Raw genomic sequence first — 19268 nt, 5'->3', positions numbered from 1 at the left:
CATCCTGCATCCCTGACACATAAAAATCCACTATCCCTGTGTCCCAGGGACGCGCCTATTTTTTTCCATGAAAAACGACACATTGTGAACAACTATTCTCATACATCTTTATATGACATATAAATAATTAAAAAGGAGCAGTCAGAACAATCCATGTCACTACAATTTTTATCTACCTTTTAATAGTATCTTACTTTATTTTTGGCATACATTTTTGTTTAATTATGAGTTTTTTATGTATTAGTATATCTTTTGTTTCCTCACAGGAGTTTAAAAAATGATAAATATTTCTAATAAAAAACGTAATTTAAAAAAATGGAAAACAAAAGTGGAAAACACGGAATTTGGGGAAAAATAAAATGGAATTTTGGGAAAAAATAAAACGGAATTTGTAAAAAAAATAAAATGGATTTTATAGGGCCCTAAGTCAAAGATACAAACTTCTTAATAGTAAGCAGTGATGTTGGTAGGTACGATACATTGTGAACATCAACTTATGTTTAAAATCACAGTAACTAGCAAAAGAAACCTAGCTGTCAGCGGACCCCTTTACGCATTAACTCAGCGCAGACATGATTGCCTTGTGTACATGCTAGTTTAGCTGCTACAACAACAATCAGCCAGTTAACTAGCTGCTTACAATATACCACAAACATATCTGCATCATTTTATTTTTCCCAACAGACTTTGCACTGTTAGTTACATCAAGTTACATCACTGTATTTCATACTATTTCGTGAGATGTCTCACTATGGGATATGGAAACTCTCATAGTGCAGACATGCTTATTGAGCGGTGTCAGCCCCCAGGGCAGAAGTCTGATCATATCAAGACAGCAAAACCAGCATGGACAAACGTGAGGGGCGAGGTCCAACTCGCCGTCGCACAGATGTCCTGAACAGACACTCCCCTGAACAAAGCCCAGGATGTGGCAAGGCCCCGAGTCGAGTGTGCACGCAGACCCGTTGGCGGCTGCAGACCCTGACACGAGTAAGCCAAAGCCTCCACCACCCAGTGTGACAGGCATTGCTTAGTAACAGGCTTCCCTTTTTGCGGGGATTGGCCCAGGAGACGAATTGAGACGAGCTGATTGCTCCTCCTGAGGACCCTCATCATAGTCATATAAGTGCGGATCGCACAAACTGGACACAACACATTTGGCCGCTGCTCACCCTGTGAGGCAGAAAAGGCCAAAAGGTCAATGGGAGAACTTGAGCCCACAACCTTCGGTACAAAAGCTGGGTTGGGTCTCAGGATGATCCTCGCGTCACCTGGGAAAAGCTGAGTGCACAACGGATGAACCGAGTGCGCATGGATGTCACCGACCCTCTTGGCCGAAGCCAGAGCCAGTAACATGACAGTCTTTAGAGAGGCGAACTTCAGGCCCGCCTCCTCCAGTGGTTCGAAAGGAGGACGTTTAAGTCCCTCCAAAACCACTGCCAGATCCCACAATGGCACCAGAGATCTGGACACGGGGTGGAGCCTACGCGCCCCCTTCATAAACTGGCAGATCAGCGGGTGCTGACTGGCTGACTTATCCCCAAAGGCAACGTGACAAGCAGCAATCGCCGACAAATACACCTTCACAGTTGAAAAGGCTTTGTGTTTGTCAATCAGGTCCTGCAGAAATGACAAAATCGCTCCCACCGGGCACTGAAAAGCGATGTGGTAACCCCTGGAGGCACCACCCCTCAAATAGCCTCCACCTAGAGTCATAAAGAGACCAAGTGGAGGGGGTTCGAGCACTCTGTATGGTGGAAATCACACTGTGATAATTTTTGCTGACAGATTGAGCCAAGGGGCCAAGTCCACAGCACCAGATGGTCTGGACGCAGGTGAAAAACTGTGCCCCTCCCCTGCCAGTGGACCAACCAGGATCAGTGTGTGACCGCATTCCCTCACCCTGGACAGGGTGGAGGGAATCAGAGCCAACGGGGGGGGGAACGCGCAAATATGCATGCGCGGCCAAACGTGCGCTAGTGCGTCTATGCCGAGAGGAGCCTCCGTGCTACGCAGGGAGAAGAACATTGCGCACTGCGCATTTTCTTCCCCTGCAAACAGATCCACCTCGGCACGTCCGTAACGGGCCCACAGCTGCCGCACCACATCTGGATGCAGCATCCATTCCCCGTAAAGCAGCGCGCCCCTGGATAACAGGTCGGCATCCACGTTCATGATCCCCGGGACGTGCGTCACCCTCAGGAAGAGGAGATGCCCAACACTCCACAGGATCAGTCTGCGTGCCGGTGACAGCAGCCGACGAGAACGCAACCCGCACTGACGGTTGATGTATGCCACCGTCTTGGTATTGTCCGTCCTCACCAGGACATGATGTTCCCTGAGAGAAGGAAGGAAGTGGATCAGGGAGAAGAACACCGCTGATAGCTCCAAGTAATTTATGTGAGCACGCTGGAGGACCGCATTCCAGTAACCCTCACAGCCCCGCCCTCGTGGGTCCCATGGAGACCACCTTCCTGGACATACGATGCCCATAGGCACCCGTCCATCAGGAAGCCTGGGGCACGCCAGTGGCGCAGAGCTGCGCCACACTCCGGTGTAACCAAAACTCTCCGTGCGCCATGACGCACAGAATCGAGGCCATGTGAGGCCATTCACAGTTGGAAATTCCTCATTTGAAGGCGACCAAGGCGGATCACAAGGATGGCCGAAGCCATCAACCCGAGTAAACAAAGACAGTCTGAACTGAACAGACGTGCCCGCTCAAAACAACCTCAGACACGCCCCGAACGTCTTCACCCGCTCTGGCGAAAGACGTGAGGTGAACGGCACTGAGCGCAGGGACAGACCCAGGAAATGTATTTCCTGTGTAGGGGACAACACGCTCTTTGCCGCATTCACCACAAATAACAGATTTGACATGTGATCCAGCAGAATGCGCGCGTGCGCCCTGACCTCTACCTCCGATTGTGCCAAAAGCAGCCAATCGTTCAGGTACGTAGCCAGACGAATTCCCCGCCACCTCAGCGGAGCGATTGCAGCATCCGTGCAGCGCATAACCACCCTAAAGAGAGGCCAAACGAGAGAACGCGGTATTCATAACACAACCCCCGGAAAGCAAACCGCAGGTACTTTCTGTGAGGGGGATATATTGGAACGTGGAAATACGCGTCTTTGAGGTCAACAGACGTGAACCAATCGCTCTGTCACACCAGACGCAGTAGGGAGGAATGCGTGAGCATCCTGAAGGTGTATTTCCTTAGGCACTTGTTCATTGCCCGTAGGTCCAGGATGGGACGGATCCCGGACCCCACTCATTTGGGGACCAGAAAGTACTTTGAGTAGAACCCCTCCCGAAACCAAGCGGGAGGGACCACTGAGATTGCACCCCTGCGCAGCAGGGATTTGACCTCCTCTTGTAACACACGGGCCGATTCTCCGTGGTTCCGAGAGTGATTCACACCGGTGTCAAGCGCTCCGATGCATTCACTTAGAGAGGAGCCATGCATGGAGTGATGGCGTCCTCTCTTGGAGGCAGACCGTAAGCGACCGGGGTGCCCAAAATGGGCGTGTAGCCTGAGGCGGCCCAACCACAACAACGGTGGAAATAGAACCTATGAGCAAATGACTAAAATGACTCTTGGTTGGAATGAAGCGGGTGAGGTGTAGACTTCTTCCCCAGTCTACTGGCTCTGAAAGCGGGGGCAGCGTCTGCTGTTCGTGTCTGTGTGTGTTTGTATGTGTGCGCGCGCTTGTTTTGTTTATTCATGTTAAAAGGGAGAGTCATAGAGCGGAGCGATGCTCTCTCTTTTACTTTAGCTTTTTTACCGGACACTTCTTTCCATTTCATTGCGGTGGTGGACACAGAAGCTTGCATGTGTGTGTGTATGCTTCACCTTTGTGTGTGCACCTGTGAATATGGACTCTAAGCAACAGCAGGTTTTGTGATGCCACACATGTTTTCTCCCAATGCTAATGCTAATGCTGTTGCAGGTTTCAGGTAGTTCCAGTGTGGTCTGCCTCCACAACTTCATTTCCAACACTCTTGTAGTCGACACAGCTGCTGTTCAGGGCTGAAGCTATCCTCAGCTTTGGGGTTGACTTCCTTGCTTCACAGCAGTCATTGAGTATGACATGGGACTCCCGTTTAATTCAACAACTACAACGTTTATTTTGCCAATCAGTCAAAAACGACATACAGCTTAAAATAGATTTGCTCCTTCACTTCGCACAGTGAGCAGTTAAAGGGCCACGCACCCCCCCACACATACACACTCTGACAACAAATGTTATGTTCAAGTCCTGCATGGAAATTCTTCAACTCTTTCACTCCCTCACAGTCACAAAGTTGCGTTTAGGTCCCGAAACATGGGACCGTTTGAATATGTATCAGGTAGTACCGAAGGAATTAGGTCGGTGCCTGAATTCATATGATCGGATCGATGATGGGTTTTTTTTGTACTCACTGATCGGTGATCAGCCCAAAAATTCTGATCATGGAAAGCCTGTGGGATAATTCTATTTTTTACTTAACAGGTTTTTCCCTTTTGTGTTTTTTATCAAGATGTCATGCACTGAAGTTTCAGCCTACCAAATCCCACAAGAAAACCTTAAAGAAAATGAACAAATTTCTCTCCAAAGGGGAGTTGCCAAAAGGAAAGGAGGATGGTAAGTCCTTAATGTTAATGCATGACACTGTATAATAAAAAACAATAATATAGGGGAGTTTGATTGTTCTTTGTCATCAGTGCATTCTTGCCCTGCTGCTGTGGTGATAGCAGGGTTGGGAGGATTACTTTAAAAAGTAATCCGGTACAATTACAAGTTACCTGTAAATTTAATCAGTAACTTACTCTAAGTATCACTATATCAAAGTAATGTAACTGATTACTTTTAGTTACTTTTGGATTACTTTAATAACACCTATGCAAATAAACACACAAAAGGATAGAATACGTGTAACCTACTCACTGCATTATTTTAGACAAACATAAAATCACCTTTTACAGTCACACTACATGAAAGGAAATGTTTTAGTTTAACAAGAACCCACAGTAGTTTAAATAAAAAAGATTATCAATCAATTTACTCATTAATTATCAAAAGTTCACTTGAGTCATTGACCTAGACCACAGACCATACTATAATGATTATTCTATATAATAAATGTTATTGTTACAGTTTTATAGTATGTGTATAACAAAAAAGCACCACCTGAAAGTAGAGTGTCGGGTTTTAACAAGTTTTGTAGTTACAGTATAGCTACAAAGGTTACATACACAACTTAGTAACACTTGTCAGTAGATCTCATCTTTCCTCACCTTTGTTAATTTCAATAAATTTAATTTTTTTAAATTGAGACTCATACCATTTGTTATCATCATTGTGTAACTTTAATGAGGTAAATTGAAGGAGCAAAAGTAGTATCGGCTCAAGAAAATCAGCAGTCCGTATCGGTCTTTAGCTAAGGCTGATGGAAAAAAATAATCGGTATCTGCATCGGCCCTAAAAAAATCCATATCGGTCTATCACTAAAGCTCACACCGAGCACGCTGTTTGCTCGCGTCATCACAACATTGTTACAGCTTGTTTCACTGTGGTGAAGTGTCACAATGCATGTGTGCGCACTGTCTGAGGCACTGATGTATATTCCTCTTGCTTTTAAAATATAAGCCCCCTAAGTAATCCCAATTTTTATGAAAGATACCTATAATCTGATTACATGTTTTTAAATATACTGTAATGGATTACAGTTCCATGATTTTTGATTCCAGATTACGTAATGGCGTCACAGTACTTGTAATCCCTTACTCCCCAAGCCTGGGTGATAGTATTGATTTGTTCTGTGCAGGTGAACCAATGGACTCACTGTGTGAAGAAGCACACCCACGAGAACCGAGTAACGCCAGACACCCAGAATTGAACTGCACTGTCATCGTAGATGTTGAAAAGGAAAAAGTAAAATGTCCCTCCAACCCAGATGTCCAGAAAGATGGCGGGAAAACTGAAGAGACACTTTCTGAAACGACTCAAACAGCCACAGCATCTGCGTCAGATGAAAGTTCATCCCCAGCTCCTAAACCGGGTAAGAAACTGATCATATTTTAAACCTGGCATCATCAACCATAGTTGTTCCTTCTTCTATTGATTTAATTTATTGTTTATTTAATAGGGACATTGGGCAGTCAATTGCACCAGAGTTGGCAAACAGCTAATTTACATCTGTAGCCCCTGGGCAGGTAACAAAATAGAAATACAGGATAGAAAACAGGACAGTTCATAGTAACAATTGACTGACAGAATAAAATACAGATATAAAAAACACCATGATGAAATTAATCAAATAATTTGTATAAAAAAAACAATGCAGTCTAAATAACAGGATAATAAATATGTAATCTGTGCAATATAGTGAACAGGAACCATTAAGATTTAACACTGTTAAAATTCTCATGTAGTAGCGTTTTTAAGCATCTAGCCCTGAGTAAGATTTGTTAGTGCAAAATGAGGTGCTTAAAGCTGCAGTTTGTAAGTTTATTTTGGCATAATTTGGTCAAAAATCCATTATCATCTTGGAGCATATTGTAATACAAAGTATTCTGAGTGACAGTGAATCTCATCTATTTCTCCCAGCTCTGTAAATTAAGTTTATAAATCGAGGAGCGTGACACTCCTGGAATCTGGTTGTCAGCCAATCAGATATCTTTCTACAAACATGTGTGCTCCATGAGCTGTTTTGGGTGTTTCTATTTGCAGGTAGGTGCGTTCAGGTACCCTTGGTAGAAAAGGTGTGGACATTCCAGCAGAAGTCCCCGTAACAGAGTTAGGCACAGTAGTTGTACATCAAATCCAGCGGAAAAAAGCAGACCGATGTAGTGAAGCAACAGAGTAAAGTCACAAACACTGAGGAGGAACGGATTGCTTTCGCTTTGCATCCTCACGAACCTATGTGACTGAGAAGGGTCCGCCCCACACACACTCTGGTATAAGAAGGAGAGTGAGAACAGACGGGATAAATCACGTGTAAACCTAAGAGAAACTTATGCAAGGTGAATTCATTTTACAGTCTGAATGCGGCTGCCGCTAACTTAGCTGAGATCAGAGCCCCCTCTGTGCGTGCTTGTGGTGTGGATGAGCCGACGGCAGCAGCCGCTGCACAGGACAGTAACTATATTTTTTTCTTCAAAGGTCAACACTACAAGAAGTGCAATCTTTTTAAGACAGCAATGCATGTTTTGTTATTGCAATTAAATAAATGAATTTATTTTATTGCATAATTGTGACCATCACTAGCCCTCCCTAAGGAAGGGTAAGAAACACTTTATTAAAGGGAGAATATAAAAAGAGAGGGCAGTGTTACACCTAGATGAGGGCGTGGAGGGGGAAGGGAGCAGGGAGGAGAGATTCACGGTAGAAGATGGAAGGGTGGGGAAGAGTTGATTATTGTAAAGTGAGAGTGAGATGTGAAGTTGTAGTTGTCCATATTGTGCTTATTGTGTTGTGTAATAAAGCCAGTCTGGTGATAAGCTTAGGTATAATGGTGTCGGCTGTGGACAGGGGGATGGAGTGAATGGTAATACCTAAAACAGGTATTTGGGATCAACGTGTCTAAAGTTAGGCCCACTACGAGTTTTATCCCACAGTCTACGGCATGCCAGTGCATCGTAGACCAATGTATGTGCAAGAACAGCCACTGCAAACCCAAGCGCTACCTTGAACCCGAAGATGCAGCCAGGCTAGCAGAAAGAGCAGGGGCCAGGGAGCCCAGGCAACCCCCCACTGCCGAGCAGCCCCCCAGACACCCCTAAGACCCCAAGCCGAGAGGCAGCCACCGCCCCCCACACACACACCCGAAAAAGCACCAAGGAGCCGAGGACCCAGCGCAGCCCGCCACCGACCCCAACTCCCAACCCCAAGGCCCCCCACCAACATCCACCCCACCACCCCCACCCACACCCCGCACCCAACCCGCTGAGGTATATACAGAGTAATATGTGCATTCATGTCAGAGTCTTTAAAACACCTGAAAAATCTCCGCTAACACAAGATAACGTCCCCACATTTGTCACTAGTTTCTATTGAGAAAAAAGTCACTAATAGCGTTAACAAAACATACCGGTAGGGAGGTTGGGTTTTCAAAACGGAGTGGAGAGAGGATTTTACAAACTGCAACTTTAACTATGATTACAATTTTGTGATATTTTAACCAAAGTTTAAATTTTTTTTTAAACGCAATGTTGTCAGACCCTCTGATATCAGCAGGTAAGAAATTCCACTCACCCACTACTTTAACAGAGAAAGCAGATTTACCAAAAGTTGTTTTCTTCAACTTTGGCACCCAGTCTTCCGTTGTGGATGCTTTGGTTCTGACCCACACAGTTTCACCATTGTCAGATGAGTTCAGATAAACCGGTGACAGGTTGACTCATTATTTGAGTTTGCCTTACCCTTGTTTTTTTTTTTAAACCCGCTTAACTCTCCATGGTAATACTCTCAAAATACAGCGTGCACTGTAACCTAATGTTTTAAAGATATGAATACAGTTTATCAGGTGAAATTGACACTAAAACTCTTTAGGTTTGATTTTTTTGTGATATACAACTTTTGATTTTTAGTAGTAGAGGCTTTAACAATCTAAGTGAATATATGCAAGGCTGATGGTCAATTAGAAGTTGGTATCGACTTTATTACAATTTTAAATCTTGCTTTCCCACTCGTTGTGTGCTTGTTTGCCTGAACTAATTATCTTTATTCAATATCTCTGTTTCATATCACCAAAAATTGCCTCATGCCTTTTATTTATACGACTCTTTGAGCGATTAGAGCCTCACATGCAGAGGAGATACTCTATCCACTTTGTGTCTGCTGCAAGGGATTCTGGGAGTTTCACTTATTTCTGACGAGTGGGTGTGTATAGATTTTATTTTAATTGTCAAACTGTAACACAAAGAAACACATGGCTTCAGGATAATATAATACTAATACTAATAATTACTTGTTTTTGTGTACACACTGAACAAATAAATTGTCTTTTACAGTCTTGTTCTATAATCTTCTATCATTAACTAAGAACATTTTCTTTAAAATAGCAGTTTGAACACACCACACTATTTTCAGCTTGTCCACTTTGGTGTTATTACAATGCTTTAAATATTTTTTTTATCTACCAAACTCTTATTTTGCAATGACTGCATTGCTACTTCTCATTTTGTCACTGTTTAACTTTGCATAAAGTTTGGCTGCTTCCCAAAGTTTCTGCTTCTTGTTATATTTACTTTACCTGATCATTAATCATCAGTCAAGCTTTTGTCTTTTTCCTCTGCAGCACAATATCTCCTCATTGCCAAGTTGCAGTAAAGTATTCATAACTCTCATGGAGAAGAGATAATAAACACTCATTAGACACAGGAAGTTGAACTTCCAGAAGTCCTTCATGATTTAAAATGTTTTTTAATGGAGGTCCGATGATAGCGGCTCATTCAAAAGGCAGGGATTGGTTTTCATAATTCAAGACACAGAATTACTTTTGCAGTGTCACTCATCCTCTAGTGTTTTAGTTGTAAATTACAGTACATTTATCCTTTACTCTTACCCCTACATCAGCTCTACACATTCCTCCTCAAGCCACGGTGGAATTAAGTTTCACTGCAAACCAGTGCTTCACTGCACTCTTCTTGTTCACTTGGAAAATAAAGTAGATGAATGGATTCTGTGCCTTATAACTTTGGAAGGATTTGATTTATTGTTTGAGACAACATCTCATTGTCTTGGTCATACAGACTGGTTTTGGTTTAGCTGGATTAAAAGTAGTGATTCTTTATAAAGATATATACTTAATTTTATGAGAACTGCCAAAAGACAAGAATAGCTAAATTTGATTTAGTCTTCTGTGGAAAATTCTATTTAGCTTTTCTGTTCTCATCATCAATCTTTTTAGTTATATTATAAAGCTGGCTTGTTTATTCCATGCAGACATTACTTCTTATTGGCACATTTTGCATATTTTCATATCACACTAACTTGCTGTTACTAAGTAATGAACAAGCCACTAATTAGTCAAATTCCGGTATGATTGGTTTTAGTCTTTGGGAACATTTTTGAGCTGCTTTTATATTGGTTGATGAAAATGTCATAGTTTTATTCATGTTGACTTTGTTTGGTTTTAGTCTTAATCTATTGATTGTCTGATAAATACCTCTGCTTTTGAGTATTTATCTGAAAAACTATTGTTGACAAAAAATTATGATAATTTAGTAAATTATTATTAGTTAAATTCAAACATTTCCAAAGTTTAAAATCCAAAATGAATCCAACATAATTGTTGCTTAATGAGAAAAGCTATTTCCCCTTTAGTTTGACATCATTGTTTTTGTTACAACAGCTAAATGTTTGCTTTTTTTTAAATTTATAACAAACACTGGAAATGAATGAGCGATTTTTAATGATTTAAATTGATACATTTTATTGCTTTGATGCAGAGAGCACGTTCAACTCCTCCGTTTACACCAATTATGCAAATCACAAAAATAAATGTAAACCTAATTAAGAGCTGTATATGTCTTAGGGCTTGAGTTTGGCAGTAAATGAATAATTAGAGCAGTTCCACAGAGTACATTTGGGGCAAATTGCACTTTGTGTCACTGTGACATTGTGTTCTGTTTTAATGGATACTCTAAACAGGCATTATTCCTCATGTTTAACATATTTTGCATTTTTTGTATATGAAAGGGAATAAGAACTATTTTTAGTTTGTTTTATAACACCTTGTGTAACTGTTAACGTATATGCCATGCCTGTCATTAGTAAGCATCATTTAAAATACAAATGTACTTGATATTTGTAAAAATGAGTACATAACTGAAATTCCTCACTATTTTTAGATATCTTGTCACTGACAGCATCACTCACTTCCTGGTTATGGCCCCAGCAGGGAAAGTGAGTTAGAAAGCAACTTAATCAAGGCAGCTGGCAATAGGACAAGCAGGAAATGGTTCTTGTTTCCTTATTGTGCCAAACAGGATGTGGATGTGTAAACTGTTGACATGGGATGCCCAAGAAGCTGAAGGGGTTGGCTAGACCCCTGGAGGATGTGGTGGTGGAGAAAGAGGACATTCCACAAGATTATTTATCTCAGTGGAGTGAGATGTGATCCTAATTTATCTTTTCTCAATTTTTTTATAGAACAATAAATCATAAAGAACATGTTTCATTCAGTCTGTTCTTTATTTCAGTCATTTCTATGAAAAAAAAATACCATTGAGGTATTAGGTAACCGCTAACTATGCATTGCATTTTTTTGTTTTTAACCTCAAAGCAGTGATGTCATGTAAAACAGTGTTTTTCAAATGGGGCTACATGTACCCCTAGGAGTATGCGATGGCACTACAGGGGGTACTTGAGATAAGAGTGGAAAATTAACAAATGAAAGCATTAAAAATATGGGGTTTTATTTTGTTAATTTTTATTAGTTAGAATTGATAATCATAATGATGATGGAAATAATCTTGATTAGAACATAAACTGAAAATACAAGAGTCAGTCCTGGTCCCACACTAGGTGGGAGATGATCAGAAATGATTAAAACTATAGAAATAAATCTATTCAGGAGGCACTGAGTGAGTGTTTCTTTTTTCAACCTCGGGGTCGCCTGATTTTTTTAATATAAAATTGTGGTCACAATCCAAAAAAAGGTTGGGAATCACTGCACTAGACACTTTCATTTTACTTATTTACAAAATGAATTGATTTAAAATGAGGTCATTATGTTCTATAGTTGTTGTTTTTATATGGTATTCTGAGAAAAATGTTGTAGGCAGACAGGGGGCACTTGGATTCAGAAATGAGAGAAAGGGGGCACAAAAAAAATTGAGAACCACTGATGTAAAAGATTGAGGAAGGAAAAGAAAAAAAATAAATTCTATTCGACAATCAGCATTGATTGTTTACTCTGAGGTGCAAACTAATGAACAGTTCACCAAAGGGGCCTAGCATTAGGGAAAAAAAGACAAAACATAAATAAATCACTGTATCTGCATTCAATGTACAACTTTGTACTTGTTCCACTATTTGTTTTTCCTTATGTTTCATGACTCAGAAAGATCAGGAGAAGCTGGTCCATGCTATTGTAATGGTCTTCTGACAGGAATCCCCCCAAAAGAGCATCAAACAGCTGTAGCTGAACAAAGAGTGTTTACACTGGCTCCCAGTCAGCCTGAGGATAGACTTTAAAGTTCTGCTGCTGGTGTATTAATATGTGAATGGGTTTGGTCCAGAATCCATCAGTGAGATGTTAGTCAGGTATGAACCCAGCAGGTCTCTCAGATCTATGGACACAGGTCAGATAGTGGAGCCCAGAGTTCACAGCAAACACGATGATGCTGTTTTTAGTTGTTATGCTGCAAAGAAGTGGAACAAACAGAGCTGAAGTCAGCATCCAATGGGAACATTTTTAAATCCCAAGTTATAGGCATTCTTTTTCTCTACTGTGTATGAGTGAGAGGGATATTTTTATTTATTTTGTTTGTTGATGTATTTTATTCTAAATTTTAAACCCTGTTTAATGTTTTAATGTTCTTATTGATTTTTAAACTGTTTAATGTTTTCCGTTGCACTTTTTAATCATGTAATGCACGTGGAATTCCCTTTTGTATGAAATGTGCTATACAAATGAATTTGCCTTGCCTTATGTTCTTGTATTCCAGAAGTTACAGAGAGGAAAAACAGCATGGTCTTTCCAGGTATAGAGTTTCTCTCATGGATTATTTATTGATAACGTTCAGAAAGCAATTGACCGCGCTCTCATGTATTTCCTACCGGCTCTAGGAATGGGAGCTGATCCTAGCCGGCCGCCATGTAGGAAAGCCAAAGATGTGAGAAAGGAGCGACGTCTTCAGAAAGAACACACAAGACAGCACACAGACGAAGTCCCGACCATAGTTTCTTCTACCCCACTCTCTGCCATCAACAACAACCAACCCAAAACCCTAGAAGAGTTTATCAGTGAGTCACAGTCTGACAGCTTTTCCCAATGCCTTGAGGTAAGTTTAGCCATAGCAAACCACTTGCATGACATGTTGAGTTTTGTGATGAATTTGAAGGAAATTATGTTTTGGATAAAGTTACCTTCCAAATTCAGTCCTAAGAAGTGGTTTTCTACTGACTCCAGTGACTTCACCATGTGTTTATGTGTGCAGAGGATACTGACCAGAGTCTATTTTTTTATCTATATAAATGACAATCATACAAACAAACTTCAACACATTAAATGAAGGTTTGGAGGGGAACTAATGGATGTAGAAAGAACTCTGAAATTACATCATTTTTTTTTCTAAACCAAGATTATATCCAGATGCAATAATGAGCTACTGTATATTGCATCTGCTTCTTGCCTCTATACGATCCCTAGACCTGAAAAATAAAAACAAAAATAGTGTAATTAATTTCTACACTTTCAATAATGATTTATTTCCTTATTAAGTAGAGGCAAATATGCAATGTTTTCCTTAGAGAAAGAAAATTAGTTGTTTTTGCTTTAAATGAATTAAAAGTACTTTTCCAATAACTCATTTAGCTCTTTCTTTTTTTCCATTTGCTTGTGCTGTTTAGGTTTTGGCAATTATTTACAGTTATCATATCTTTCAGATGTGCTGGTTTGGACTTCCATTCTGTTGATTTAGAAGCAGTTCAAAACGACTTTTAAAAGATTAGGATGTTTATGCTGAACCAATTAAATGCACTGCGGCTGAAGAGGCATTTGTTTAACTTCAATACAGTGAAGCCTCAGTAGATGGATGATAAGATCTGTATGTAAATATGCACAAGGACTGAAATATGAGATTGAGGATTTGTTTATTATTTGATGTTACCCTGGAAGACCTTTTTCTGTTCCCACGGTAAATAAATCAATCACAGCGAAAGAGAAGCTGGGTACGGCTGGTGTTTTTCAATTCACCAGCAGAGGTCAGTGGGAGAATGTGTCATTTTCCTCAGACACCTCCGCTGGATGAGGAACTCTGTCACGGACTATTCTTTCCTTTTCACGTCCTTTATTTTACATAACACAGAGTTGGAAAACTCAAGTTTGAGAAACTTTCACTGAAGAAATTCTGAGTCTAATGTTCAAAAGTCCATGGCAAACAATCTATTAGTTAACTATCCTGATTATTATTATTATTATTATTATTATTTTTTTGCATACCCTTATTTCTAATGAATGGAGTTCTAGAAAGTTAAAATCCCATAGAAAATTGCTCTGATATTTATGTCTTACATGGTTGTATGTCATTCTTGTTTGGTAAAAATGTAAAAGAACAACTAACAAAATTCAATTAGCACTACTTAGGGCAATGTTTATAGACGGACATAAAGAAAAGCCAAAAAGTAGTAGCACTAGTAGACTAGTTGCTTACTTTGGTATTGTTGAGGAAGTAATACTGTTTTCATTAAACATTATTAAACAGTTTTTTTGCACAAAAGTAAAACTTGGTGAAACACTGGGGATTTTTATAAGCATATTCAAACAAAGTGGCAAATGATTATTTCAGTGTTTTTGAGCTGGTGCATGTGTTGAGTTTAAATGTCTTTGTTTCTATGTCACCTGAGAGACAGACATAACACGCAAACCAGTTTGGGCTTTCTTTAAGCAGTTGTTAATGGTGGAGACAAAAACTTCTTTGATAAAAAGTTCAAGACGATTCGATAATTATATATCAATGGTACAGGGCTTTGGCTGTAAACTAGTTCCAATGTGTCTATGTCTGTCTCTTGCACCTTTTTGACAGTTTTTTTTTTTTTTTTTCCATTTTCTGTTGGTTTTCATTTAGGCTTTTTTATATCCACCACTTGTTTTGTTCAGCACTTCTGTTGTTTCCAAGGTAACCCCCTTTGTGTGCCCATATTCTTTTTGAAGGTGAGGCTAGTGCGCTCCAATCCCCCTTGCCCGCAGTTCAAAGCCTCTTTCGACGCCTCCTACCAGGTGTACAAACTCTACCAGATGGCCATTCACAAGGACCCTCCTGACAAACCCTCCGAGAGCCAGGTCAGAGGGTGGGAGACGTAGGTCATTCTTCTTCAGGGGTGCCGAGGGAGGGACATTTGACTAATTTTGGTACTTTATTTTTTGTAATGAGCCTGAAGATGGAACAGCAGAAGGTATTTGAATTTAAAGATATAGGTTGAATGAGTAAGTATAATATTTAGTAAAATATTTCAAGATAGTCAAAGGGGAAATTACAGTGTCTGTATGAATAGAGAACGATGACCAGGTAAAAGCAGGTGGATGTGTATAAATGCAAGTCGAGAGGAGAGGAAATGGAGTGAAAATGTTTCCATATGCCAGAGTTGAGAGCGTTGTTTCTCCAGGTGTCAGAGTTAGCCAAAGCGGTCGTTAGTTTTGTACCGTTTCAGAAGTTGAAGGCGTGTGGTTCTAGGGGAGTCACGGTGTGTCAACTGAACCCTGCTGACCTGAACACGAACACATACACCATGTCTAAGTCCACCATCATGACACCTTCATCATCGCTCCCCAGTGTCCACATAGTACCTTCTTTTAATTTAGGATAAAAAGTGATGATTGGGTTTTATTTTAATCAGTAAAGTCCTGTCTGTTAAACCGTGGTGACCTTCCTGAAAGAATGGCTGTGTTCAGAATGACATGCTCCGTACTATGCACCACAAACTCAATAAATATATACTATCTACTACAGAGGTTACCTCCCTTGCTAAAACTTGAGCTACTTTAAAGCAAGTGAATAGTCCAAAGGGCTACTAGTCTAAAAAGCACTTATTAAATACTAAATGTTCATGTTTCCACTTTGTTTCAACAAGCAGCACTTTATTTCTCCTAATTTATGCAATTGCTTCATTTTCATTACGTTTCACAGGAAATCATCATCTTCCTATTTTAATAGCTGCTATCAACTTTAGATAATCCTAAAACATGTAACATAATTCTGCAATTTAACCATTACGTAATATTTGACGAAAATCCACTTTGCATTTTTGATAAAAGCACATCTTATCACAACCCATACACCAAATGTGTGACACCTTAAAACATTTGTCACAATGTTTCAGTGAAAATAAACATTTTATGATGGTTAATTTATTACAGAAACGTAAAAAGTGCCACATTGTTTAAAGGTCCCATATCATGCTATTTTTCATCCATCTACTTTTGTTCTAAGAACCCCAAAAACATAGTATTTGAGGTTTATTTTCCCAAACTCGCCTGTTTAAGAGATTTAGCCTCTGAAAATTCACTTTCTGAGCAACTCTAAACAAACAGGCTGATTTGCTTTATAAGCACGAGACAGAGCGTGGTGGCGGTGCGTTCACTGGTACATACTGTAGAAAATACATACATAGCACTGCGCAAAGGACGCTGAAATGCTTGCCTTCGTGGGCGTGTCTGTTTACATGTCAATCATGGCAGAGAGCTTCCTGGAGGCGCGGCTTCTCCAGTTCAGTGCCGCATCAAATTCACCATCAAAGTGGGAACATGTCATCAAATTGGAGCGAGGTGTTTATGCTCGCCCTGCAGTAAGAAAGGAGCAAATCAGTCTCTAACCAACAATTGAGGGAATCAATGAAAAAAAACACTTTGGGCATGTGTATGAAACCCATATAACACTTTATGATGTTTAAAGCACAGAGTAGTTGATTTAGCTTAACATGGGCCCTTTAACTCTACTATGAGGGCACTGACTACATCTGTCATCTGGATTTATCTTTTTAAGTTTGGAAAGTAAATCAAATTTTTTGATGGAGTTCAATGGGGACTGAGGTCCAGATGGTCCATACGGGCCACCTGGTGCCCACGGGCACTGTGTTGGTGACATCTGGTCTATTATATACTATAAGTATGATTAGGATGATGAAGTAACGGGGTAATCTAACAAATTACTTTTTACGCCGTTACCGTTACTGAACGTTAAATGCGGTGCGTTCCATGTAGTGATTGAATAAACTGTTGTCCGAAAGCACCCCTGAAGCACCTCACAACGACACACGCATCTAAAAAAATCTGAATTTTTTGACATAGAGCAACTTTTTTTTTTTATTTAACAATAACGCAAATAGGTAATGAGTTACTTTTATTATAAAGTAATTCAATTCCTAACTCGGTTACTTTTTGGAACAAGTAGTGAGTAACTATAACTAATTACTTTTTTAAAGTAATGTTCCCAACACTGCTCGCAATGCATCATGGGGCAGTTGAGTATGACTAGTGTGTGCACCGTGCATACTTAAAAAAACGTTCGATATAGTATACATCCGGGTATTTCTCACATACTCTATCTTTTTAAACTATCTACTGTGAACGCACTACATGCTCATTTTAACGTCAGATTTAGTATGAGTAGCACGTTAGTATGCGATTTCGAACACAGCCTTGTGTCCTTGTTTCTGGTTCTTGTGTGTGTATGATTGTTTTTGTGTGTGCCCCTACTTCCTTCAGCTGCTAGATTTGCGTTCTCCATAGAGTGGAGTCTTGACTCTCCAATTACATACAAGTAACTAATAATTCAGGTGGACGGTGCACTAGCCTCATCCTCAAGTGTCTCATCATTTCTGTTTCTTTCAAAAAAAAAAAGAAAAAAAAAAAAACACCATCAGCCTCTTAGCGTTCCAATGATTGCTTGCATTCCATTTCCTTTTAGTGCAAACCTGCTGCACTTTGAGGACTAGGAGGCTAATGTAATCCCTAACATGACCACACTTTGTCGACTCCTACACTCCCTGTCCCTCTGTACCCTTCCTTTTTTTATTTTCATTGTCTCCTAAAGACTTACTGTCCTTGTATGAAATGTTATTCCGAGGTTAAAAAAACCTCCCTCCACACCTTGTGCTTGAAGGTGAGGCTAGTGCCGGTGAACTTTGAGGACCCTCAGTTTCTGGAGTCATTTGAGCAATCGGTGGCGCTGTACGCCAGCTACCAGATGACCATTCATGGTGACGACCCCAGCGAATGTAATGAGAGCAAGGTACTGCATGATTAACTTTTCCACACTTGATGGAAAACCAGTGAATATGTTTGCTGCTGCTTTTGATCCAAAATTTTTTTAAATACTAAATCAAAATATAGCATTGCTGACACATATTTCACTATTTTGAATGTCAAATATTGGCATTATTGAACTCTACACTTAATATATAAAATCAGTATTTGGGTCAATGACGTGACGCCTCAATATTTTTTATAGTTCATAAAAAGTTTAAATACATAGAAAATACCAAATATGTAGTAATTTAGCGTATATTCACTCACTTAGATTTTTTTTTTTCTAAAAAAATGTTACTTATCTGTAATTCAGTCGGTAATTTAAAGTGTTAGAATATCACGTGCTGCAGCTGTCAGGCCATGACTGCCGTTTCAAAATAATCTTGAAAATTACTATTCATCTTTTATTTATTTAATTTTAAGTTATTTATTTTTTACATTTTATTTTTTATTAATTTTGTATTTTTCAAGACAAAGACACTCCTAATCTATTCAAATCGATTTTCTGCCCTATTTTAGTTATGTTATGTTTTATTTCCATCATAATATTCATGCACATCTTGCCCAATGATGCCAATTTTATGAAATATGCGGTGAAAATCTGTTTGCGTCATTGACCCCTGTAGAGAATGTTCATGATCTTCCTGCTATCAAACAGTAGAGATACACACACAGTTGAATATGTTTTTCTTTGCATTAGTTAATATGTTTTGTGTTAATTGTGCTTAAAGCCATGACAAAGTTGACTTGTTTTCATGAAATTGGAAAGTACTGTATTTAGTTTAAAATAATGGATTGATTCATGAGGTGTAAAAGTACATTCAAACACTGTTTTTTTTTTTAATATGAATTTGGGAGCAGATGGTTAAAAGTCGTCTGGATGTAGAACTGCTGCATAGCCTGAGAGAGCCTTTTGTCCCCCTGGGCTGGAAAAAAGCCCCCCTCCTTCCTGCTTCATAGCTAACAGTAAATTACTGAATTCTCCAGCTTGTAAAAAAAAAAGTATAAGGTAATTAATAAATATTAAAAGCTGTGAGATTTGGCAGACTGTTGCAAATTCCAATACCAATGCCATAACTATAACTTAACTGTAGACTTGTGTGTGTTTGTGTGTTTACATCTTCACGTTAGACAAATGCATGTGACTCAAAGGCATTCTGCTTTAGACCAGCAAGATATGGTTTAAAGCACAATGCTCAAAATAATCTCAGTGCAATTTTAATCCCAGCACAGCACCTGTGGTAAGAAAATAAACTAGTTCGTTCCAAACTTTTATTTATTGCATTTCTGTAGTTTTCCATCTTGAGAA

General features: G+C 39.8%; 1 protein-coding gene across 3 annotated transcripts in view; it reads left to right on the top strand.

The window, feature by feature from the left end:
* The window catches only part of ate1 (arginyltransferase 1), a 72816-nt gene that overhangs the window by 13134 nt on the left and 40414 nt on the right, over nucleotides 1-19268 (top strand). Inside the window, exons 4-9 of one of the 3 annotated variants that reach the window (XM_028468328.1) lie at nucleotides 4523-4626; nucleotides 5810-6043; nucleotides 12660-12695; nucleotides 12781-12995; nucleotides 14867-14995; nucleotides 17814-17942. In XM_028468328.1, the coding sequence (XP_028324129.1) occupies nucleotides 4523-4626; nucleotides 5810-6043; nucleotides 12660-12695; nucleotides 12781-12995; nucleotides 14867-14995; nucleotides 17814-17942 (847 nt within the window). The remainder of the gene's footprint in view (nucleotides 1-4522; nucleotides 4627-5809; nucleotides 6044-12659; nucleotides 12696-12780; nucleotides 12996-14866; nucleotides 14996-17813; nucleotides 17943-19268) is intronic. The other 2 variants (XM_028468330.1, XM_028468331.1) reach the window with 2 other exon arrangements.

This window comes from Gouania willdenowi, chromosome 15 (genome assembly GCF_900634775.1).
Source record: "Gouania willdenowi chromosome 15, fGouWil2.1, whole genome shotgun sequence".
Taxonomy (NCBI): Eukaryota; Metazoa; Chordata; class Actinopteri; order Blenniiformes; family Gobiesocidae; genus Gouania; species Gouania willdenowi.
This window is presented reverse-complemented; position numbering and strand designations above follow the sequence as displayed.